The sequence below is a fragment of the Pipistrellus hanaki genome (genome assembly GCF_964339955.1).
Source record: "Pipistrellus hanaki genome assembly, chromosome: 3".
Lineage (NCBI taxonomy): Eukaryota > Metazoa > Chordata > Mammalia > Chiroptera > Vespertilionidae > Pipistrellus > Pipistrellus hanaki.
Genome location: NC_140505.1, coordinates 134,540,475 through 134,566,969, shown reverse-complemented (window position 1 = coordinate 134,566,969; position 26,495 = coordinate 134,540,475). Strand labels below are relative to the sequence as shown.

General features: G+C 40.9%; 1 protein-coding gene across 1 annotated transcript; it reads right to left on the bottom strand.

Moving 5' to 3' along the window:
- Nucleotides 1–245: 245 nt before the first annotated feature.
- On the bottom strand, nt 246–26,495 carry KICS2 (KICSTOR subunit 2). The gene is made up of 3 exons (XM_084877604.1): nt 26,181–26,495; nt 17,463–17,748; nt 246–2,448 (listed from the first exon to the last, which is right to left on the bottom strand). Exons 1-3 carry the CDS (start codon nt 26,413–26,415, stop codon nt 1,632–1,634), a joined length of 1,338 nt encoding a protein of 445 aa, XP_084733730.1. The 5' UTR covers nt 26,416–26,495; the 3' UTR covers nt 246–1,631.

Sequence of the window (26,495 nt, the reverse complement as noted above, 5' to 3'; positions counted from 1 at the left end):
GACATGCATACTAAGGAATGTTTTTCAGCTTCTTAGCAAAGCACAAAAGGGAGGGAAAATGATTTAACTTTTTAGTTCCAATTGTTTTCAATGTTTTATGTAAGGTCAAAGTTGTACAGTCTGTTCAGATTTTTATAGAACCTGAGTGAATAAAATGCAGAGGTAAATCACTACTTTCTATTTAAAGCAAACTGGCTTTTTACAAATCATATGACTTTTATTAAAAAAAAAAAAAAAAAAAAAAAAAAAAGGGAAAAAGAAAGAAAAGAAAGCACATGTTCTCCCCAGAAAATAGGTCAGTGGGTTCTTCCTCCAAGTAGTCCATCCTCAGGGGGCCTCCTCTGGACTCGGAGGGGCTCCTCTAATCTTGTCCGCTGTGGTCGCTCTGAGCAGTCATGGGAAACAGGACTGACTGGACTATTACTGTACATGACACACAAGCTTCGAAGGAAATATCAAATAATAATTCAATTACTCGTTGTGGCTTATTTTTATTCTGAATCAAGAAGCTGGAGGTGAAGGTCTCCACAGCCCCGTTATGCCTTCTTCCTCCTGAACACAGACCGAAGAAAAGGGTTAAGGCAGCGTGTGTTAAGATGTAGCACTACTTCTAAAAATATTTGGAGGAGACAGACATGAATCCCAAGTTCAGATGTGCTTAAGTACTTACTGGGTTGATTACACAAGTGTGAAGAGGTCCTTTGAATGCACAATAATTTTTAGCAAGTGCGGCGATTCCATTTTGATTTTATAAAAGTAGGCTAAGTCACATGAATGTTTAAGAGTGACTGAAAAACCAAGACTACATGCTTTTTCAGCCTAAAAATAACCAAGGGTGGAGCCGAATGGGAACATACATTTCAGCAGAAAGGTGATAAACAGAAAGCCAAGCAGATACTATGTGAAAATATCCCACAAAACGGCTTATGCTGACTTTGAAGCAGAGGGAAACATTCAAACTTTTTAAGGGTAAAAACAAATGCAGTTAGGTGTGTAGATCTCCCCAAAAGAACCCATGGCTATTAAAGCTGCCTTAGGGTCTTCTGAACTGGTTTACCTTCAACTTTAATAACTGGCAGGCATTGCTCACCAAGACTCTAATTTTGGCATAAAAAATATTCATTTGTAGATCAGAATCATAAAACTAGTAACTTCATGTTAACTGGCTAGTTTATGAGATAGGAAACATATAATCCTTTCATTCTAAAATGGCCATTTAATATCTTATCCCAATTACTCATCTGGGTGGGAGGGGAAAGGAGAGGGCGTTTGGAATGGCATTAGAACACAATGTTTGGAATATAAAACGTCTGGAAAGAAACATCTGGAAAGAAACATCAAAGGTTAATAAATATTCAGTCTACATAAAAAACAGGAAAACAGGAGAAAATACTGAGAGTACTTTGCTGTACCAAGGAGATATACTGTAACCTAGATTACTCTTTGGACACTTTACTTAATTGGCCTTAATTGCATATAAAGTGTGTGACACAAGTAGGGAGGCTCTGCCTTTAATTTTCGCTCTGAAAAGAAGCATGAGTGGATCGAAACCCTAATCACAGACCATTAGATCATTAGAGCAATGAAGAACACAGTTTCTTCTCTTGAGAACCTTTCGCACAGATAGCCTGCTAACCTTTGGATCCAGGTTTCAGACTTGCAAAAACCTTGGGGTTCTTAAGGGCCAGGGAGAGCTCGTTGAGGAAGGAGATAAAGTGGGAGTCTCTCTCAGATTTCTTTGACTCAAAAATGACGACGATGGTGAAGTGGGGCTCCGGGCGGGTTAGGAAATAGGTGCTCTGCACTTTGTCGTCGTAGACGTGGACCACTTTCTCCAGGCTGTTCAGGTCGGAGGCGCGGTCCGTCATGATCATGATGACGTTGGGCCAGTGCATGACGGGCCTGTCGCTGGGCAGGGACACCACGGCGGGATACTGGTCCACACCCTTGGGGGCCTCTCGGTAGGAATGGGGGTGGTGATAGCCGTGCCCCTGAAAGCTCTCAGACCCTCGGTTATCGAAGATTAAAGACACGTTGGCGGCGTCGTATTTCCTGATGAAGCTGGAAATCTTCCCGAACAGGTCGGGGTTGGCTTTCGCAGTCAACGTTTTCATTTCTGAAGCAGTCGTTTGTCGGCTCAGTGCCTCGTGGAAGTAGAAACTAAATTTGGCAAGAAGCATGTTTTTGAGTTTCATCAGCCAAAGGAAAAGGTGTGGGGGCTGAACAGCCTTCTGAGACTGCCCTCCGAACAGGTGTTTCTTGGTCTCCCGCTGCTTCTCAAAGATCTGGCCCCAGGTCTGCAGCTTGGTGTGAGCACTGTGCAGGTTAACCAGAGACGGCAGGAACTTCCACTCCGAGACCTGAGCCTGGGCTCTCAGGAGATGACTCAGGACATCGACTTCCAGCTGGAAACTGCTCTGCAAAGGGCTGAGGATTGGGTGGTGAAATCTGAAGGAGGAAGGGAAATTAATAGAAATAAGTGGAAATAGTCCTCCATGTTGACGTTATCTGCACTCAAGAGAAATGTGGGCAGATAAATATTACATTTGGGGGCAGGGGAAGGAAAAATGGAAGGATCCCATGTTCACTTATTTAAAAAATTCATTCTGGCCCTTGCTGGTGTGGCTCCATTGGATGAGGCTCATCCGTGCACTGAGAGGTCACCAGTTTGATTCCCTGTTGGGGCTCATGCCTAGGTTGCAGATTTAATGCCCACTAGGAGGTGTGCAGGAGGCAGCTGATTGATGTTTCTTTCTCCCTTTCCCTCTCTCTTTAAATACATCAATAAAAACATGTTTTTTAAAAAATTCATTCTGACATAACTTTACCATTTCAGAATTATGTCGTCATCATATTTTCCTAGGGCCGTGGTCGGCAAACTGCAGCTCGCGAGCCACATGCAGCTCTTTGGCCCCTTGAGTGTGGCTCTTCCACAAAATACCATGGCCTGGGCGAGTCTATTTTGAAGAAGTGGCATTAGAAGAAGTTTAAGTTTTAAAAGCTTAAATTCAAAAGAAATTTCAATAATTGTACTGTTGATGTTTGGCTCTGTTGACTAATGAGTTTGCCGACCACTGTAGGGCAATGGATGATGTTTAAAAAAAATGAGAGTAGCAGCTACCTTCTTTTCAACTTCAGGGAAATTAAATTAGCTATCATTCTCAACTTATTTTATTTATTCTGGCAACTGTATAACTAACATTATCATCAAAACAAGGCATCTTCCTTTCAGGATGTGGTTCTAAAGAGGTGCAAGTAATGAAAGGTCACTAAAACATCTCTTGACTGTGTACATAATATGCTAAACTTAATGTTCACAGTAACTCTATAAGTATTATTAAACCTGCTTTTCAGATAAGAGTATAGACTATAAACCTATTCCTGAAACCTAATATATAATCAAAAAATGTTTATTAAAGGAATAGAACATTTACCAGAAAGCCCTCATTCAATCCTAGTTCCCAAATTCCCTTTATATTTAATCACGGTTAAAAATAAAATGGTAATTAAACAAAAAATATCTAACAGTTCAGTCATTTTCCATTTATCTTAGGGTAGCATCTAAAATCCTTAAAAAGGCTTGAGTAATTTGTTCCCTTATTAGCTTGACCCGAATTCCCATTCTCTTCACTAGAGAAATAGTGACATTAAGTAAATAATTAGAAATGCAATGAGACCATAAAGAAGGTCAAGGTAGTAGGGTGGTTTTATTTCTACTAGTTCTAGACAAAATGTTTTAAAAAATTTTTATCCATGATCTACAGTTAAGAAGTACACTTTATATTGTGACTAAGTACACACCACACACATATACAAATAAAAGGCTTTTGTTTTTTAACTTCTTATTTACCCTTGTTATGTCTAGTGTACTCTTGATATTTAATAACTAGAGGCCTGGTGCACAGATTCGTGTACCGGTGCAGCCTGGCCTACAGGGATCAGCTGAAACTGGCTTTCTGACATCCCCTGAGGGGTCCTAGATTGCCGTTTTCGGGTGACACACCCTAGAATTGGGCTTCCTTCTCTCTGGTTCAGGTGTGTCACCCAAGAACCGCAGCTGCCAAGTCACTGCAGCTTGGCAGCTCCCTTGTTGAGCATCTGCCCCTGGTGGTCATTGTATGTCATAGCTACCAGTCAGATGGTCGGACGGTCACTTAGGTTTTTATATATACAGATATGTATACTTTTAACTGAATTACTATACACTAAATTAATTTTATGACTCAAGAATTGCTACCTGTTGTTTGTAAAACATAGTCTACTTTACCTGGAGTAACAATATTGAGGGAGAAGATAGGAAGAGAGAGTATCCTCCCCCCCTGCAGAGGGGGAAATGGGCAGACCCTGAGGTCCATGAGAGTGTGACCCTTTTTCATCAATACTTTTTTCTGTGCTTCAGGTCTCCTCTTCAGTCACTTCCTTAGAAATGCCTTCTCTGTTAAAAGTAAAACCTGTCTACTTTTTCTATGCTTTTATCTACAACACGTGGTACATAGTAAAATTCAGTATATATGCCAATTGTGTTAAAGAACTGAACCCTAGTTTCTATCCCATTGATTCTGCTTATGATCTAAGTGAAGCTCTGTAACAATGAAATAGAATAGCTAAGGAGATCATCTCTGTATGGAATCTCTACTTAGAGCTTTCTTGCTCATTTTGTTTGTTTGTTTGTTTGTTTTGTTTTTTTGTGTTGTTTTTTTTCCTGAGAAGCACCAAGGATGTTCAGTGTCTGCCGAGCCTGGTGCACCCCCCTTCTCAAGGTGCCTACATCAAGCCCTTACATTCTTCCTAAAGATCCAAAGCATCTGCCAAAGTTGCAGGAATCTGAACTTTTTGTGACCCATTTGAAAGGTATGGACAGAATGGAGCATTTACTGAGCATATCTAGGCAACTCAGGAGATGATTTATAGGCCCGAGCCCATGGCATTTCACTGCTTCACTGTCAAGGATTCAGAAGCCTCTTACACAGCTGTTTTGGCCCCAGTTGAAAGGGGAAATGCTAGTTATCAATTAAATAATTAGTGTGAAAATTATCACAAGTATATGTAGGGTTTTTTAAAAATGTATTTACACACTAATTAAAGGAATTATGGTTAAGAGAGCCATACTAGGTTGGACATTATAAGACCAGAACTGATTGTCATGTGATCAACAGGATGTAGTTACACCACCACCACAACAACATTTTGTTTTTTTTCTATTACTTGCATTTTACATTCAAGATAGGGAAGCTAAAAACATAGGTGGAGGAGCTAGTCTAATAATGTACTCAAAGAATCAGAAAGATAAAACAGATATCAAGCCCTCTATCTAGCTCAGATGCTTAAGTAATTAACTAATTTGGACTATTCAAACATGACATGCTTCTGAATAATCATTAAGAAAGTCTAACACAGACACACAAAATCTTTGAATTGTAAGAAATGCTCCCACATCCTTGGCCTAAAGGCTAAGGCGCCTTAACACTTACTGAGCAATAAGCATCTCAAGATTCTATAACTGTGGATATCAGGAAAATTTACCAAGGAACTAGGAACACAGCAAGACCGCTAATAACAGAAAATGGCATGAGATTGGAGAAAATGCTGCCACAAATAATACTCTGTTATTTTTCTACTTCAAGTTGGAAATCATTATATCCCCAATGTTCTCCTTAAAAGAACATGAATTATCTTATAAACCTTCAGGAAAAAATTCTGAACAAGTAAGTATAAATATATACTAAAAGTGCTTAAAAGCTCAACATTTATTAGGATGCATGTGAATGTTGAAGTTATTTTTCAGTTTTAAGAAGAGCTAAAAATACATGTTAAAATTATTCTGCCAAGACTTTGAGATTAACATTATGATGTATCATTTCCTCATTTCCATTCTGCTGTGTTCTTCATACCTATTCACAACCCACACTACAGGGCAGCAATTTGCAACTTTTTCATTTCATGGCACATATAAAAATTCTGTGGCACACCAAAAAATACATCTTTTTCTGATTTAACAAAAAAAAAAGGTATAATTTGATTTATTCACACCAGATGGCTGTTGTGATTTTTTTAAAATTTGACAATCTAAGAGAAAAGAGATCAGTGCCCCCAACTAAACAGCCAGGTATTGCATGTTTTAAAAGTTCTTGCAGCATACTGGTAGAAAACTGCTGCTATAGCGGGATCTGTTAAATTGTTGTAATCCAAAAATATACATCTCAGCTATGGCAACAAGCTTGAATGAGTCTGAATACAGAATAAATTGACAACTATTTGCATAGAACATCTGCTTTTTAAAAAGCCCTGACTGGGTACTCAGTTGGTTAGAGCATAGTCCCAATAAGCCAGGATTGTAGGTTCGATCACCAGTCAGGACACATACGAAAATCGACCAATGAGTGCATAAATAAGTGGAACAACAAATTCTCCCTCCCTCACCCCCCCCCCCCCCCCGGCCTATCTCTCCCTCTCTCCCTCTCTCTCTCTCTCTCTCTCTCTCTCTCTCTCTCTCTCTCTATATATATATATATATATATATATATATATATATATATATAGATATAATCAGTTTTTTTAAAGGCCAGAAAAAGAGGGTGTACATGCACAAATGCATTCCTTCCTCTGTAAATCCCTATAAAGGAGTTCCTTCCGAAACAAGCCATGCATATGAGGAGTCAGAAGCCTGATTGAAAATAAATCTGCAGCACAACAATGTGAATGTACTAAGTGCCACAAAACTGCATATTTAAAAATGGTTAAAATGCTAAATTTTGTTACCACAATATTTTATCACAATAAAAAAAAATACCCTGTAATATCCTCTCATTTAAAACAATTAATTTACTAGTTTTTAGATGAATTAGCCAGAAGTTTTCCCTGCAGGACCCTCCATGCTAGAAGGATGTATTTATAACAGATACACATTTGTTTAGAAGAAGGAGCAGTTCCTTTGGTTGAAAGATTGTACAGGAGACGGGATTTGAGCTGAGCCATAAAGCTTAAAGAGCAGGTACGATTAAAAAATAAAAATAAAAGGAGCAGGCTATGTGACGATGAGGGCTTACATTTCTGGTCCCAATCTGTAACCACTGCTGATTCCACCCTTTGCCACATGATTCTGGAGCTTCTCCCACCAGAAGAGGAGTGTCTTTTCCCCACCCTGGACTATGGATGCACTGTGCCATGTGGCTTCCGTTGGCCAAAGAGATATTAACGGATCTGATGAAGACAAAGGCTTAACATGAGCTTGGCTGGCTTGTTCTTTTGCACTTTGGCCATGGCCACTGAATCTAACCTCGGGCTCAGAACGGACACCGTGGAGCAGACTCAGCCCAAAGCTCACAGCAATAAGCCACGCCTAGTGAGACCAACAGGGTTAAGCTACCCAGCTAAGCTTACCCAGCTAAGATTAGCCCAGCTACGCAACTCTCGAAATAGACCTAGCCTGGGTGAATTTGGGGGTGGAGATTATACAGAATGACTGTGGCAATAGCTAAATGATGAATGATAGAACAATGTGATGGGATTCAGAACATGCTTCTCAAAAATATGGTACATGTCTTTGAGTCAGTTCTTATTCTTGGCAACCCTACGATGAGTGATGTCCACAACATTCTGTCTTCAATACCTCTGTTCGGCTCTTATGGACTCATGCCTAAGGCTTCTTTTATGGAGTCATTCCATCTCATAATTGGTCTTCCTTTTTACCTGCTGCTTTCTATAATATTTATCTCAGCATCACTGTCTTTTCCAAAGAACCCAGCCTTCTCATGATGTGCCTGAAGTAGGATGGCTTCAGTTTTGTTATTTTTGCCTACCTCAATGTTCCAAGCTTAATTTCCTCTGAGATCTATTAGTTAGTCTTTCTGGTCGCCCAAGGTATTTGTAGAGCTCTCCTTCAACACTATATTCCAAATGGATTAATTTTTTCCCCCTTCCTCATTGTCCAACCTTTACATTTGTATATAGTAAATCGGAATGTGAGGGTGTGGGATGCTCTTAGCCTTGTCTAATGATACATCTTTGCTCTTGATGATCTTTCCTAATTCTCCCACTGCTGCTCTTCTGATTAGCCTTTTGATTTATTGGATACAGTCTCCATTTAAATTGATGACTGAGCTAAGATAAGAAGAATCTTTAACAATTTCTATACTGAATGAATCTGAAAAAAACCACATGCCCAGGAAGGACTTCAGACCCTTTCCTGATTCAGGTCATAAAAGTCTCAAGTGAAAGGTGCCACCCTCATTCCCTGAGTAAAGAAGCCTCCTTATTTCCAAAGACTAAGGGACACAGAGAGGAAGCTGAATGAACAGGCCTGCTGTTACCCCCCATTTACTACACTTAGCTCTCACACTTTTTTCATCCTAGTACATTTTTCCACGACTCACCATTCAAATTTAGCACAAAAACACATAAGTTAAACAGCTTCTTTGGGTCTTCATTTCTTATGAAGGCTTCCCTGTCATGTAAAATTTATATTCAAAACTTTTGTATGCTTTTCTCTTATTAATCTATCTTTTATGTGTATTTTTAAATATATACTATATTTATTGATTTCAGAGAGGAAAGGAGAGGGAAAGAGAAATAGAAACATGAATGATGAGATTGATTGGATGCCTCCTGCACAACCCCCACCCCCACCCCCACTCCAACTGGGGATCGTGCATGTGCCCTTGACCAGAATCGAACCTGAGACCCTTCAATCCGCAGGCCAATGCTCTATCCACTGAGCCAAACCAGTAAGGCAATCTGTCTTTTGTTAAAGGGACCACTTAGAAGGTTAGAGAAAAAGGATATTTTGCCACCTCTACAAATTCGAGGACATTCTAAGCAAAGTAAATAATATGAACCAAGGTAGGAAATGGTTAAAGATTTCTGAGGCTTCTTCCTCTTTACTAAAAGTCTGGCTGCAATTTGAGGCATTTGATGGGCTTTAGATGAATTTGAAAAGGTAGGCTGGGCACGATCCCAAAAGGCCTTCAGCCTGCACTGTGAAGATGAGGCATGTCAAGTGTCTAGAGTAGAAGGCATCTCACAGAAACTGCCCTCTTATTGGCTTTGCTTAGAAAATTTTCAGTGAGGGATAATTAGCCCTGTTGAACTAAACACATAATTGTTTCATTAAAGTTTTATCATCCATCACAAATCTTTTTCTGAAGAAAAAAAAAGGGCATAAAGACTAAACAAATTACAGTTCTGCCTTTGGCGAGAATTCTGCCATCTGAAGCTTTCAGATAAAAAATGCAAACAAAAGTTTTATGAAACTAAAAAAAGGTTCTTTAAATTCTAGCTATAAAATTATGATTAAAGAATAAAAAAAAAATCACTGAATGGTGTGTTATTCCCATACCAGAGGGACTTTTAAAAGCTCTCTAATGTATGAATAATTGTTGACTTCTTTAAAAGCATTATTTCTTAAAATCTATATTCTTTATTTAGGAGAGTAAATATTAATTTGCATTGAATCTACCAGTTTTGTTTTGACCACAAAACAAAACAAAATTAGCCAGAATTTTATTTTATGCTCACTGTATGGAACAGGTAAATAAAGTCAAAACAAATTCTACAGACTCAAAAAACATTTCATTGATGCTTCCTTGGAGAGAAACCCAGTTCTATTTCTCCTTAAGAGTATTCAAGGAATAGTAGACACTCTCATCTTAAAAAAGCCAAGTTCATGTTTTTTCTTCTAGGAGCACATAAAAACTCTTATATGAGTAATGTTAATTATTCGATTTGAAAGGCAGCATCATAAATGACTGTGATTCTTAAACAAGATTTGTATTTGTATAATAATGTAATGTTTACCAAAAGAGGGAACCTTTAACATCTTTCTACTCTTACACACTGGCTTACAGAGAAAAAAACCCAAGCATGCTTTCCATTCATCTCTAAAAGCAGTCTGGACATGTCAGCACCAGAGGTTTAGACTCCATGCTATATATCATGCTTGTTAATTTTTTAATACAAAAGCAGTCCATGGTTTAAAACATGAAAAATTCACACAATTTTTTATAAGTGTTCTGACATTGATCAGATATATTGGGGCAAAAGCATTCCCTAAAAGATAAATTGGGTCCTTTGGGGAAAAGATTAAATCATTCAATACTATAGCAAAATATGAATTATTTCTCTAGGACACTGGCACCATAAAAGAAATGTGCTTGGTATAGCACAGATGCCAAATCAAAAAAACTGTAGAAAAAAGGATGTTATTCCCAGCCAAGGGCAGATCATGTTTATTTATACCTAAAATAATCCCACTTGCAAAAGAAAATCAATATATTATACAGGATTTCTATTTTTTAGAATTTAATTAAGAAATGTTATGTTGTTCAAATTAACCCATAGCCTCTAATGTAGATAGTTTTCAGGCTAGCATGTGATTGTGATCAGTAATTCCCTAATAATTAGAGAAAGACAGCAAGGGTGGAAGATGGAGACTGCTGATGAAAACACCCATTGACCATGCATGGTATTGCAACCCAGTTCCACTGGGTTCCATCAGCATCCAATCAGAAGGCTGCTGGGCACAGACAAGTGCTGCCCTTGGAGTTTCAAAACTGCAATCCAGGCCTTTGCAGAAAATGGGAGAAATTTGCAAGCCTCTGAGAAGAGGGATGTTTCAAAGAACATTAAAACATGATAGAAGGTCACAAATTTAATACAATAAAAACGAAAACAGCAGAATCATGCATCACACACATGCACACATATACTCATGCACACTTATCTGTAAGGTTCCATACTCTGTGTATCCTAGTGTTGGCATCTTTCTACTTTTCCAAACAATTATTTTTCATGCAGACTATATATTAGTATCACAGGGAACTTTTAAAACATACACATTTCAGGGCACCCAATCCAGAATCATTAAATTTTACACTCTTAGGGAAAGAAAGGAGGGGCCCAGGAATTAGTATTTTCTTAAGCTCCGAGATGGGTGAGCAAACCACTCTCACATTTGCTTTAGCAATCACCACATGAGATCTCTTCCCTTTGAGAATCATTATCTCCAACTGTGCTTAAGTTTTTGGTTTTCAAATAATTACTTTATTTAAATAAGTATTTACATATGTAAATCAGATTTGAGAAATAATACATTTACAAACCGAAAATTTGTACACATGTAAATCTCTCTATATAAAAGCCTAAGTGACCATTAAGAATGAACAACTGGTCGACCAGTCTCTATGACATGCAATGACCACCGGGGGGCAGATGCTCAATGCAGGAGCTGCCCCTGGTGGTCAGTGCGCTCCCATAGAGAGAGTGTTACTTGGCCAGAAGCCAGGCTCATGGCCGGCAATTGCAACTGTGGCGGCAGGAGCCTCTCCTGCCTCCTTGGCAGTGCGACCAGGCAGAGGCAGCTGGGCTCCTCCTCAGCACTGCTACATCCCTTGGGGATGTCAGACTGCTGGGTTTTGACCTGATCCCTGTAAGGCCTGCCTGCAGGGATCGGGCTGAAACCCAGCAGTTCAACATCCTCCCAAGGAGTCCTGAATTGTGAGAGGGCACAGGCCAGGTTGAGGGACCCCACCCATGCATGAATCTCTGCACCAGGCCTCTAGTTTGTTTATAAAAAGAAAATGTGTAGCCGAAACCAGTTTGGCTCAGTGGATAGAGCATCGACCTGAGGACTGAAAGGTCCCAGGTTCGATTCTGGTCAAGGGCATGTACCTTGGTTGTGGGCACATCCCCAGTAGGGGGTGTGCAGGCAGCAGCTGATCGATGTTTCTCTCTCATTGATGTTTCTAACTCTCTATTCCTCTCTCTTCCTCTCTGTAAAAAAATCAATAAAATATATATTTTTAAATGTGTATATTTATATACATGGACTATTGGCATGACAGGAAGAGCTTGCTAACATTTATTGCTTCTTATGAAGGGAATTAAGTAGCTAAAGGATAGGGGGGAACAGGTAGACTTTTCACTATGAATTCTTTTGTGCTTCATAAATTTTGACCCATGTTCATGTATTACCTATTAAAATTAATAAAAAGAAAATTTAGAATATATCATAAGTTCAGAAAAACAAGACAATAAAAATAACAACTATGGAGACAATTTTGGGGACAATTGAGGAAATCTGCATATGGACTCTATATTAGATGATGGCAGAAAACAGTGTTAAATTTTTTGTGTGGAAACTATGTTATAGTTTTATATGGTTCTTAGAAGACGCAACAGAATATTCAGGAGTGAAATGGCATGATGTTCACATTTGACTTCCAAACAACTCAGGAAAATAAAATTATATGCTGAGAGAAATAAAGTGTGGCAAAATTTTAATAACAGTGAATCTAGAAAAATAAATCTCATTGTACAATTTATTTTAGTAAAAGTTTTACTGGTATTTAATTCATATATGTAGCAAACACCCTTTAAATTATAAAATTCAATGGTTTTAATATAGTCAGAGTTGTATAACCATCACCACTATATAATTTTAGAACAGTTTCATGGCCCCAAAAAGAAACCATATATACATTAGCAGTCACTCCCCATTCTCCTTCCTGTCCTCCAACTCCTAGCAACCAGTTTTTGTGTCTATGAATTTGTAATCTACTTCCTGTGTCTATGACTTTGCCTATTCTGGACATCTATACCCTATATAATAAAAGACTAGTATATAAATTGTCCCCTCAATAGAGAGTTCCAATGGGAGTTCAACCAGAAGGCAGGGCTAGCCGGCCAACTGTCTGCAGCCCCTCCCTCAGCCAACACTGCTCCCAATCAGCCTCGCCCCACCCCATGCGGGGGGACTGGCAAGCCAACCTCCCACTAGCCCCACCCATGCATGAATTCATGCACTGGGCCTCTAGTCCTATCTAATAAACTACGCAAATTGACTGTCATTCCAACACACAAGATGGCCACCATAAGATGGCCAGCAGGGGAGGGCAGTTGGGAGGGACCAGGCCAGCAGGGGAGGGCAGTTGTGGGTGATCAGGCCAGCAGGGGAGGGTAGATGTGGGGGACCCAGGCCTGCAGGGAAGAGTAGTTGGGGGGGTGGGGGTGGGAGAAGACACCAGGTCTTCAGGAGAGAGCAGTTAGGGGTGACCAGCCTTGCAGGGGAAGGCAGTTGGGGAGATCCAGACCTGCAGGGGAGAACAGTTGGGGGCGACCAGGCCTGCAGGAGAGGGCAACTAGGGGCAACCAGGCCTACCAGGGAGGGAAGTTGGGGGCAACCAGGCCTGCAGGGAAGGGCAGTTGGGGGGGACCTAGGCCTGCAGGGGAGAGCAGTTGGGGGGGGGGGGGGGAACCAGGCCTGCCAGGGAGGGCAGTTATGGGTAACCAGGCCTGCAGGGGAGGACAGTTTGGGGGGACCCAGGCCTGCAGGGAAGGGCAGTTGGGGGGGACCAGGCTGGCAGGGAGGGCAGTTAGGGGCAATCGGGCTGGCAGGGGAGCGCAGTTAGGGGCAATCGGGCTGGCAGGGGAGCAGTTAAGCATTAATCAGGCTAGTAGGGGAGTGGTTAGGGGGTGACCAGGCTAGCAGGCAGAAGTGGTTAGGGGCAATCAGGAAGACAGGCAGGCAGGAGAGCAGTTGGGAGCTAGCAGTCCTGGATTGTGAGAGGGATCCCAGATTGGAGAGGGTGCAGGTTGGGCTGAGGGACATGTTCCCCTGTGCATGAATTTCATGCACCAGACCTCTAGTCTATAGTAATAAAAGAGAAAGATGCAAATTGACTGTCCCTTCACAACACCCACCAGCCAATCAGGAGTGAGTATGCAATTTAACCCAACAAAGATGGTGGATTAATTTGCTACACAGGCACCAAGCGACCAGGGGCGTTCCGCACTACTCCAGGCCTCTAGGCAGTGTGGGAAGGCGGAAAGGTTGCTCTGGGCCAGAGCAAAGGCAAAAAGGCGACTCCTGGCCAGAGCGAAGGCAGTGCTGGCAGCCAGGGGAAGGAAGGCCCATTCTTGCACAAATCTTCGTGCATCGGGCCTCTAGTATAATAATAAAAGCATAATATGATATGTAGACTAGACAGCCAAATGACCTTCCAAACGAATCCGGAGCTGCGAGTGCCAAGGCAAGTCACCATGGCTGCAAGGGCCAACCCCCTTGCATGAATTTCGTGCATCAGGCCTCTAGTTTAACATAAATGGAATGATGCAATATGTAATCTTTTATACTGGCTTCCATGTAACACAATTTTACTAGGTTCATCCATATTCTAGAATGTAGTATTTCATCCCTTTTATTTGCCGAATAATAACCCACTGTATGGATATGCCACATTTATTCATTTATTGATAGGTATTTGGGTTGTTTCCACCTTTTGGCTATTACCAATAATACTGCTATGAACATTCCTGTAAAAGTTTTTATGTGCGGCCATATGTTCTCATTTTGTATTTTTCATTGGGCATATATTATATATACCCAGGAACGGGATTTACTGGTCATATTACAATTCTATATCGTTATCCTATTTTTGCAACTTTTCTGGATGAGTAAAAATTTCAAAATTTAAAAAAAAATCTAGGAAAAAAATTTATAAAGAATAAAAACATGATAATATATTAACCAAACTATTTGTGCTCAAAGGAAAGATGCACATTACATGATTTTGCCCAGTATATAACCCTTATTCTTCGCAAGGGAAGTTAGTAAGTGCTTACCCATCTTACTATGACAGGAGACTATTACTTCATAATCTTACTTTGTCTTATTATTTATTCAAGAAATAAAAATAGATCTTCTTTGTTGACTTGCAAAATGATCAATAGAGATGAATTATTTACCTGGACTGGATAAAGAGCATCTCACTATTGATACAAGCAATAATGCATATAGACAGAATAGGGACTTTGGGGTCACAGAGGAGGGGAGGTTCAAGATAAGTTGCACGGTCCTGGGTATGCTTAACTTCTCTGAGACTCCATAAAAGAAGAACTATCTACACCTGTATCTCAAAGCAGATATCATATAAGAGTATTACACAGTGCCTGACATACAGTAGTTTTTCAATATTTTCCTTCAAAATAGTTACATAAAGCCGAAACCGGTTTGGCTCAGCAGTAGAGCGTTGGTCTGTGGACTGAAAGGTCCTGGGTTCGATTCCGGCAAGGGCATGTACATTGGTTGCGGGCACATCCCTGGTAGGGGGTGTGCAAGAGGCAGCTGGTCGATGTTTCTCTCTCATCGAAGTTTCTAGCTCTCTATCTCTCTCCTTTCCTCTCTGTAAAAAATCAATAAAATATATTAAAAAAAAATAGTTACATACAAATATTTCCCCATTTCCCTGCAAGCTTAAAAATCAATTGCTGCTGTATAACAGAAACATTGATATGTTAGTTTTGAAACCAAAAAACAAGTCTACTTCTCCATACAGATGACCTCCAATTGCTTTCTGTTTCTGCCTTTTCACCTGAGCTCTAGATCCCCATTTCCAACTACCTAATGAATCTCTTCCTGAAAATATACTAGCAACTCAGGCTCAACTTGCTCTAAATTTTGCTCATTCCTTCTACCAGGTAAGCCAGCCCCTCTTGACTTTTCAATTCTGTAAATAATATTATCATTAAAGGTGCAAAACCTCCAAATCACCTTTGACATCAACTTCTCATTACTCTCACTATCCTGTTGCCAAGACTTGTTGACTTTTCTCAACCTCATCTCCTTTTCCACTGTCTTGCAACCATGAGGCCCTACCACTCGGATCAGACTATCATACTAGCCTGCTGAACTAACCTTCCCTCCTGTGATCACTCCCTTTACCATCCCATCCCATCCCACCCGCCAGTGCCAGAGTAATCAGTTTAAGATAAGGATGAGAACACATCACTCCCATCTTCAAAAATCTTTCACGGTTCCCCACTACTTATCAACTATTCACTTATTAATTCAACAAACACCTTTTGAGCACCTATATGTGCTAGGCTCTGTTCAAAGTGCTGAAGACAAAGAAGCTGCCATGGAGCTCACATCCTAGTTGTGAGAAAAGAAAGCACACCCTGAGCCAATAACAGTAATTTCAGATGGCAAGAATGTGAAGAAAATAAATCAGGGGAACAGAAGAGTGACTAAGGCTTCCCTGACATTTGAACTAAGACTTAACTGACTGAGTAGATAGCTAGGACAAGAGGAAAAAAGACCAGCAGGTACCTCACTCTGAGGCCCTTCAGGATTCTGAACTCACCTTCTCATCTCAAAGCATCTTCTTTCCTACCTTTGCTTTCAAAACCCTACCTGCCCTTAAAAGTCATCTGTGATTCTACCGTTTCCCCGAAAATAAGACAGTGTCTTATATTAATTTTTTCTCCCAAAGTTGCGCTAGGTCTTATTTTCAGGGGATGTCTTATCTTTCCATGCGCTAGGTCTTATTTTCGGAGGATGTCTTATTTTCGGGGATACACAGTACATATTCCTTGAGATCTCTTTTAATCCCCCCACTTTGCCTCCCTTCCCCAGACCATTAATCAGATAAGTATTATCCTTCATTTGGGAATATAAGTTAACATATTTACCTTTCTCTTTTAGGCAAGCCATATAGGAAGTCATATATCCTAAAGAGGGGTATCCTTCAAAGTAATCACTAAGCCAAGAGCAATTATACAAGAGTTTCTAACACATGTTACGTAGTAGGTACATGAGAGAAATAAGTGGATAACTCACCAAGGTGATTACTTTGAAAGGGCATTTATTCAAATAGTCGTTTGTTAAAAAATCCTATTATTTTATAGATAACAAGAAGCCCAATACATGAATTAAGCAAAGGTGGGGTCCGGCTGGCAGGGGAGAGGGGACATGGGAGGGTGGCTGGCCAGCCCTGCCCCTGATGGGGTGGGGGAACTGATCAGGGGCAGGGTCAACCAGGAGGAGGGGCTGCAGGAGGTGGGCCGGCCAGCCCCACCCTCTGGTTGAACTCCTAGTTGAACTCCTGGTCGAAGGGACAATTTGCCTATTAGCCTTCTATTATAACGGATTCTTTTTCAGTTGTATAAACTCTTTTTATAATACATCTTTTTTTTTTTTTTTTTTTTTTTAAATATATTTTATTGATTTTGTACAGAGAGGAAGGGAGAAAGATAGAGAGTTAGAAACATCGATGAGAGAGAGTCATCGACCAGCTGCCTCTTGCACACCCCCTACTGGGGATATGCCCGCAACCAAGGTACATGCCCTTGACCGGAATCGAACCCGGGACCCTTCAGTCCCCAAGCCGACGCTCCATCCATTGAGCCAAACCGGTCTTGGCTATAATACATCTTTTAAGATTTATTTCATTATTGGTCTTTCACTATTGCTTAGAGAAGTACCCATCCAGGATGGTGTTAACTAAGCCCAAAGAAGGTGCCAAATGCATACTTGTCAATTAATTAATCTATACAAAATGCAGTAGAGCTATTCTCCTTTTGTTTTCTTATCATAGATCTTTATAAGAGTTTGGGGGGAAACTGAGGGTCTGCGTGGGGTCCAGAGGCTGCCACATCCTATCCCTCCCTCCTTCTTCACCTACACTGACCTGGAGCTGTATTTCTTGAGGATGGTGTCTAAAAGGCCAACGAGCTCTTCAGCATTGATGAACTTCTGTGTGCTGAGGGTGTACATCTTCTCATAGAAGTCCGCGATCTCCATCCGCGCCTGGACGAAGAAGCAGAGCTGCTCTGACAGGTGGGAAAGGAGTTCTTCCACGTGAGGAGCGGTCCCTCCCAGGCTGCCACGGCCCGTCACCACCTTCTTCAGCTCGTTATGCAGGGAAGTATAGATAGTGCGGATGGAGTCCTTCCTGCTGAAGAAAGACTGGCCCCCTGGTAGGCAAATGACATAAGCACATGACAGGTAAGGAAGAGAAAGCCGAAGTACAAAATACCTCTCCGCATTCAAAAGGAAAGGATCTGAACTGCTGAGCTCAGGGAGTTTACATCTACCGAATTCTCTAACTTTTATGCGTGGGATTTAAATATTTTGAGGTTGATAATTTCACTGAAGAGTAATAAGTTAAATGAATGCCTGGTACCACTCATTAGTGTAACAAAGAACCTATGATTGGTTTCCTTACCCACACACCAATTCCCAACCACCCCACTTTAATGAGGATTCAGATTCATCTCAGAGAATAATTATCCTAGATCTATTAGGTATAGTAATAATTAATGTCGTTTTCTAATACTTTTTTTAAATCGAATTTATTTAAACAATACAACAAAATTTAATCAACAATATAGTTCCCGTTGCTTTCTACTACTTGTGCCCAATGCTCAGGAAGCATTTTAATCCCTCTGTTGTAAAATTCTTGTGATTTTGATGCAAAAAATTCGGTCAATGCATTTTTGAGGCATTCTTCATTATTAAATTTTTTCCAAGAAGAAAGTTTTGCAAAGAACGAAACAAATGGTAATAGGAAGGGGCAATATCAGGAGAATATGCAGGTTGAGGGAGAACTTCCCATTCCAACTGGCGCAGTTTTTCATCAGTGATTCTTGCAGTATGCGGTCATGTGTTATCGTGGTGAAGAATTACGCCCTTCCGATTAATCAGCGCGGGTTCTTTTTCTCTTAAAGCTTGGGCTAACCTTTCCAATTGGGCACTATACACTGCACTTGTAATGGTTTGGGTAGATGGTAAAAGTTCATAATGAAGAATTCCTTTAAAATTCCACCAAACACACAACATCACTTTTTTCGCATGCAAGTCAGGTCTTGGCGTGGGCTGCGGAGCCTCATTTTTGTCCAACCATTGAGGCCGCCTTTTCAAATTAACATACAGCACCCATTCTTCATCTCCGGTAACAATTTGCTCTAAAAACGGCAAACGGTTTTGACAAGAGAGGAGCGAACTGCAAATTGTGACTCTTTGATTACGGTTGTTGTCGGTCAACTCATGAGGAACCCATTTTCCAAACTTTTGGACTTTGCCAAGTGCACGCAATTGATTGGAAATTGTTTTTTGTGAACAATTTAAAGTTGTCGCAAGCTCTTGTTGGGTAATTTGAGGATTTTGCACCAAAAGAGCTTGAAGAGCTTCTTGATCAAAATTGGACACACGGCCTCGACCACTCTTGTCATCTAACGAAAAATTTCCCTCGCGAAATTTCTCAAACCAACGCTGGCATTTTCTGGCGCTAACTGCATCTTGACCAAGAGCACTACAGATGTTTTTTGCAGCCTCACTTGCTTTTCTTCCTAATTGGAACTCGTAAAGCATGCAGTGCCGAATATGCTCTTCATCCGCCATCTTCTTAGCCCTAGTTTTGCAACAAAAACCAAACCAAACACAAACTTTTTCAAGCAAAACTTGTTAATTGCACTTCACACGTTCTGTAGATACCACGTGTTTGAAGGTTATGTCAATACAAGTCAACGCCAAGCAAGATTTTAAACGAATGTTTAAAAACGACATTAATTATTACTAGACCCGATAAAAAGCCCTCCTTCCACATAAATATATTTGAAACAAATGAGAACACCCAATTATGAAAAACTGTTGTTATTCCTAGTAAATCAGCAAATTTTATTTCTGCTTTAGAGTTATATTTTCCTCTGCATCTCATCTTTTAATCTTATCTTTCAAACCAGAGAATGGAAAATACACATAGATCTCCCTCATATAAGAACACAGACTACTGGCTCTCAGGGGAAAAAAGAACAGCTTAGTACTCTTAACCAAGTTGACAATATAGGTTTTAATAAGCAGCATGCTGTGAATTGCTAAGAGCAACAAGCAATTATAAATAACTGCTACTGTAACTCAGGGGTTCCAACGGAAATCAGCAAAATATAAGACCAAATATATTCTTTCAACAATCAAAAAGGATCAAATGGCATAGATAAAATTTCCTTACTTCTATATTAATACATAATCAACTATATTTCTGAAAATTATAAAGCCAGCTTCACAAATGTTGCCTTAAGCAATTCTGCTAACCATCAAAGGGTCAGAAGCAAGACATTAGGAAAATGAAGAGAAACAGGACAAGTTTAAAACTGCAATTCTTAGGAAATATAAAAAAAAACCCTCAGAAATGGGTGATGTTTTAAATTTTCTATTGATATACATAAAAGGTTTTTATGTGTGAATTTATTACTATTCTAAGATATCAGTTAGGAGTGAAAATTATATACCAAGGCAGTTGTAAAAATATCCTCTTAATGAATGAAAGATTTCACAAAGTTGTTTTTAATTCATTGTCCAGCTTTATGATTTAAGAAATGAATCTGGGCTTCTAGTCAAGAAGGTGGTGTAGGTAAATGTATTATTGTATCCTCCCACAACCACATCAAAATTACAACTAAACTACAGAACAACCATCATTTAGAACCACCGGAATTTCACTGAACTAAGAATATAAAGGAGACACCACACTAAGATGGGTAGGAGGGACGGAGACCAGGCTGGTCCCACACTCACATGTGCTGGATAAAAATCAGGCGGGATATCTCAGCTGCAGAGATCTCCCCTGAGGAGCGAGGAGTCCCAGCTTCACACCATGCTCACCAGCCCAGGGTTCCAGTGCCAGGAAGGGAGGTCCCCATACTTTCTGATTGTAAAAACCAGCAGGGATTGAGGCTGAGGGTGTACATCTTGAAACAGAAGGTTGCTGGAGTCCCAGGCAGTTCCTCTCAAAGAGCCCTCTCACAGACCTGGACTCACTCTCTCTGAGTTCTACCCCTGGGCCAGCATCTGGAAAGGCACCAGGAATATACGAGGAGAAACTAAATTCTATGGCATCAGCACGAGAGCTGGAAGGGGCAACTTTCTCCCAGACTGGGACCCAGAGACAAGTGCTGGCAGAGGCCATTGTTTATTTTCTGAGGCTCCCCCCCCCCCCCCATCAGAGCCAGCAGGAGGGTGCCATCTCTGAGTCTCCATCAACCTTGCTCACACTGTTCGCCCGGTCCTAGTGATTCCCTGAGATTCTCCCCCACCTAAGCTGTTTCCAGTGACTTTTCCATATGGCCTGTCTTGGCTCAGGCTTTAGACTTTCCTATATAATCTCTCAAAACAGCATCTGGCCCCATACCTCTCACTAAGTGGCTCTGGGCCCAGTGCTAGCAGCAGCTGTCCTTGTTGATACGTTGGCCTTGCTTGCACACCTCCAAGCCCAGCATTAGTAGCAGCCATCTGCAGATGGCTTTGTAGCTCATGCTGGATGGTCCCGGGCAGAACTCAGGCAGCAGTTGACCTTGGCTTGCAACTCCAAGGAGGCTCCACACCCAGTGGACAGTTTCAGACCACATTGAAACACCATCCACAAGCATCACACTCAAGGGGCAGACTCCGCAATGCCAGAGGTAAGCTCTGATCTATGAAGTGGGCCCTTGCACAGCTGATCCTCTACAGGGGTGAGTTGATCAAAGCCAGTCCTTGCAGCTGATTGGCCTGGAGGTAAATCCCTCCCGTTGATGGGGGGTGGGGGTAGGAGGACACACACTGTGAATGCCCACCTTGGTTGAACACAGAAAAATGAACAGTTTCATGGCAGTGAAAATGTAAAAAAACAAGTGATGAGCCCTTGGCCAGGTTTTTGTTTTTGATGACCTTAAATCTACTTTAACTCTCCTTTTATCAGAAGACAAAACAGAAGGATTCTGAATTGGAAAAATACTTTAAGTCCCAGAATGCTATTAGTTGAAGGTGAGGATGTGGGTGGATATTAAAATCACTTTTTTAGGCCTATGGTATTTTATCTCCTCTCCCCTCAAAAAAAGGAAAGGAAAGGAAGGCAGGAAGAAAGAATAAATGAATCTTATAGCCCTTACTACTATGGTAACCACCTTGTCCCAGTTTATCCATGACTTTCCAGATTTTAGCACTGAAAATGTTATTCTTGATAAATACTTCCTTAATCCCATGACCAAGGAACCCCATCAGTCCTAGGCAAATCTAGAAGGTTGGTCACCCTCTTTACTATTGGTTCCACAGACAAACACCTAGCACTTAAAAACCATCTTCTCCAATTTATTGCTTAAACAGACTAACATTCACATCATTTCTCCTAACAGCAGCGAAATCCATAGGTACAGGTGGATTGAACCAGACACCAACATCCCATTCAGGACTGTACCTTGGAGGGTTTGCCTTCCTTCCATGCCCACACTTAGTTCAGCTTTGCAGATTTTTGTAAAGTGACGGTACAGAATAAAGAGACCTCTGTGCCAAGGTCTAGGACAAAATTTCTTAGGTTAGGAAGGTAATAAGAATATCATGTAAGACCTAAAAGCTCTGACGGTCTGACCAACTTGGTTCTAAATCCCAGCTTCCATACTTGAAAGCTGTGTGATGTGGGAATGACTTAGCTACTTTGAACCTTGGTTATTGTTTTAAAATGCAAAATTAGTAATAAAGCTGCTAAGAAGGTAAATTAAGTAACATCTGGTATATAATGCATTTAATATATATTTAATCATGCTAACCTCTTTCCCTTCCACTTACAACTGATATAAGAAAATGCTCAATACTGCATAATTGGGCCTCTGAAACTCTATGGTAAATTGGGAGTTTCAAGTCCTGTAAAAAGAATAGCTATCTATTTGACAAGAGCTAGGTGACCTCAACTCTGCACTCACTTCCAGTTAAACAGTGTGGCCTTCTTTCATCAGATTATCCTTACCTAGCGGAGTTAAGCATGACATGAAAACAAAGAATATCTTTAAAAGTTTATCAATAAACATAAATTACTAGTATGTGAAAACCAGTAAAGTAACACTTATTAGGAAGGGACAGACCACCAATGCCATTTCTTTATCCAGCCCTCTCTTCTCAAAGCTCTCCGGAGCACAATCCTATTTACTGACTAGCCTGGTTAGAAATATCCAATGAGGATTAGCCTTCCAGAGACACCAGAATTCTTTCTCTTTTCAATTTTTTTTAATTTACAAAATATGAATATTTTAATGTATGAGTGCTCATTATTTCTCAAAATTTCAACAGTCTATCTCACACATGAAATTTCAGGGTATAAGTATATTCAAGGCGCATGTAAAACATCTAATTGGGTATTTTATTCTACAACTTCTTAATAATTTTTAAATGTCAGTTCTCAAGTGAAGTAATTTTCTACCACACTAAATTCCAGCAACCAGAGGTTGAGGAAACTCCAGTAATGAAACAAAGGGGACAAAAGTATGACTTTCTATAATCCTCCACAAGCACTGAGTCACTGATCCTTCCCCAAACAGACATACTCGCTTGAAAGGGAAGAGAAGGTTCCAAGATAAGGGCTCCACCCAGAGTTTTTCACAAGTGAGCCAAGACCAGAGCAGAAAGCTCCCTGTCGGGTCTGTCCTTTGTCCAAAAGGCATCTATAATCAGGATTCACTGCTAAGGTCGCCAATAAACCAGTTACAGAGCGAGGTCAAAAGGACTCACTTTTTTGAACCATGTTTTAAAAATACATATAAACTTTTTGTTTTGCTTTTTAAAGAAAACCATAGAGCCCTAGCTGGTTTGGCTCAGAGCATAGAGCAACAGCCAGTGAACTGAAGGGTCCCGGGTTCAATTCTGGTCAAGCCTGGGTTTCGGGTGTAGGGCATGCCGATCAATGAGTCTCTCATCATTGATATTTCTATCTCTTTCTCCCTCTCTGAAATCAATAAAAATATATATTGATTAGCAAAGTAGTTAAAGAATGTGAGAATGTATCAAATGTCAACACAATTTTTTTAACAAAATGGAGAGTTGGGGATATAGAGATGGCCAGGAGACATATGAAAAAATGCTCAACGGTCATTGATCATCAAAGAGATGCAAATTAAAACAACAGTGAAGTATCACCTCACACCCATAAGAATGGCTACCATCAACAAATGACAAGCGCTGACGAGAACTTGCAGAAAAGCTAAGATCTGGAAACAGCCCACGTGTCCATCAGTAGATGAGTGGATAAAAAAGTTGTGGCATTTTATGGAATACTATGCAGCAGTAAAAAGAAGGCTCTCTTACCCTTTGAGACAACAAGGAAGAACCTGGAGAGTATTATGCTAAGTGAAATAAGCCAATCAGAGAAAGATAAGTATCTTATGATCTCATTCATATGTGTAATCTAATGAATGAATTAAACTGATGAACAAAACAGATCCAGAGGCAGAGAAGCATAGAATAGACTGTAGAATCTCAGAGGGGAAGGGAGGAAGGGTGGGTAGATGGGAAGATACCAACCGAAGAACTTGTTGCAGGCATATATGCATAATCCATGGACATAAGACAATAGGGCGGTGAAGGGGGGATGAGGGGGGTGCTAGGTCAATGGGGGAAACAAGGGGACATATATAATTCTTTCAACCATAAAGATTAAAAGAAAATGGAGAGTCAACCCAATAATCATGAAATCGTACTGTTTAAGCATGTTGATATCACAAACATTCCAATACCAAAAAACTGTAAGGTATTTACAAAGTTAAAATTGACATCTGGAACCTACACATTTACTATACAAGTGAATAAAAGTGACAGGTCACCTAGAAGGCTGAACAGTGCCTGGCCATGTTTCCCAGTATAAAATGCTCTGTGGGCCAATTTCAAGGCATAGTGCTCAAGCTCACCCATGCAAGGTGGGGTGGGGTGCCCGCAGAACCAATCACAGAATATGGCCTACTTCCCAGAAGTAGGAGAGAGACAACGATGGTCTTCCCATGATCTTAGACACAGGACAGCCAGTTTGTTTACCTAAAACCAGGCACCTACAACTTAACTAGAGTAGCAAACTTTTTAAATAGGGGTGCATAAATAGGCTTTAGGAAATCTAACTGGATGCTCTCAGATTATATACAAAATTGTATTACATATATTATTTTTCTGGGGAATAAGTCCACAGATTTAATGAAATTCTCATAGATAAGCTTAGAAAATTAAGAATCATGGCACTGGGGTCAATCTCCACACTTCGTGAAGAGGGAGGATCAATAAACAATAAAAACTGCCAGAAAATTACCTACCTTCAATGTTACAGTCAAAATCCTCCCCATTTACATGTAAATCATAATATTATACATGTAAAATTTTTAAATAAATCATGGATACAAATACAATCTGACAGTTTAAAAGCAGGCATCCTGTCACCTACTCACACAACTGCATGTACACAATTTGCCAATATGTAAAAAAGGGGATTAATAACACTGCAACGGCAATTGACATCTGTAAGAAGTACCACTGTAAAAAGGGAAAGAAAAAATGTACAAGGTGAAACTATCTAACCGGTTTTTGCCAATGAGTTGACGTACTAAATAAGTTATTATTTGAATAGCTAAGGCAGAAGTTAAGATCTCAGAAAGACTTGCTCCTTTACTGTTTACTGAAAGTAAGATGTACATCATGGGCACCTTCAGGCAATATAAGGAAACTGGGGGTGGAGGGGAATCAAAATGGAATCGGCACTCATTTCTATTCTATGTTTATGTGTCCTCTGTTCATTCCAGAACCTGTGCCTCTGACAATTAAATGTTCTAAAATAGGCCAAAGAACTAAAGCAACTCTAAAAGCTCCGTGATTCATATTCATTATTGATAATTATAAGTAGTAATACCTTGTATGCATAGGCCTTGGCTTTTGCATATATTACTTCCTTCTGATCTACTTATATTGTTTCTGCTAGTTTAAACGAATTGAATGTGCTCTTGCATCTTATTTTCAGGGGTGAGATTTTATCATGAGATGACAAGAGTGTTTACTATTTTCCCTGTAAATCCCCTCTTGTTAAGTTAGTGTTAGGCATATTTCTTGCCTTTCCGGTCCAGTATTCATTTACTTCTTCGTTCATTAAATATTTATTGAGGGACTACGAAAAGAGAGGAGGCCTCCACCTGTAACTCTCAGGGGCCTTAACCTTAATAAGCCAGACAATTGTGTTCATTAACTTTAACTAGGTTGGTATTAGCAACTCTTTGCTCCTCCGGCGGCAGTGTCACTGCTTAGAAGAGCGAGGACAGAGTTTGCTTAACTTCTCACTTATGGCACCAATCCATGCACTGGGCAAAACAGATACATCCTTCGGTTTGGGACTCAGCCTGGCAAAAAGCATCCTCCCCATCCGCCAATCTATCCGCAGCGGCGGCCGGTGGGCGGGGTTTGTGGCGGCAGAGGGAGGGAAGGAAGGGGACCGTGGGAGGAGATCTGGGAGCGCCGAGGAGGACCTGCAACTAGAGGAGTGACAGACACGGGGAACCCTAGGCACTGCGGACAGGGGACTAGACCCCCTTTCCTGCCTCCTCAAGGGTCACGGGGGGAAGCGGGGCGGATGTACCTAGTTTCTGCCCCAGGTAGGTGAGGCCGTGATAGACCTTCTCGGCTGCGGCCAGGTGGGCCAAGGCTGCCAGCAGCGACAGCCAGCTGCCCCCCGCGCTCTTGTTGGCCTCTCGCTCCTTCTCCACATTGTCCTTGGCCTTGTCGTAAGAGAAGACGCCCAGGTGAGAGAAGAACGTCTCCAGCACAGCCTGTTCCACCGGGACCGGGGCCGCCAGCGGGATAGACTCCCCCATGCGAGCCGCGCTCCAGCTCCACCCACGTGGCTCGGCTCTCCCTCGCACTTCCGGGTTCTCCAGCGACGTGCGCGCCGCGT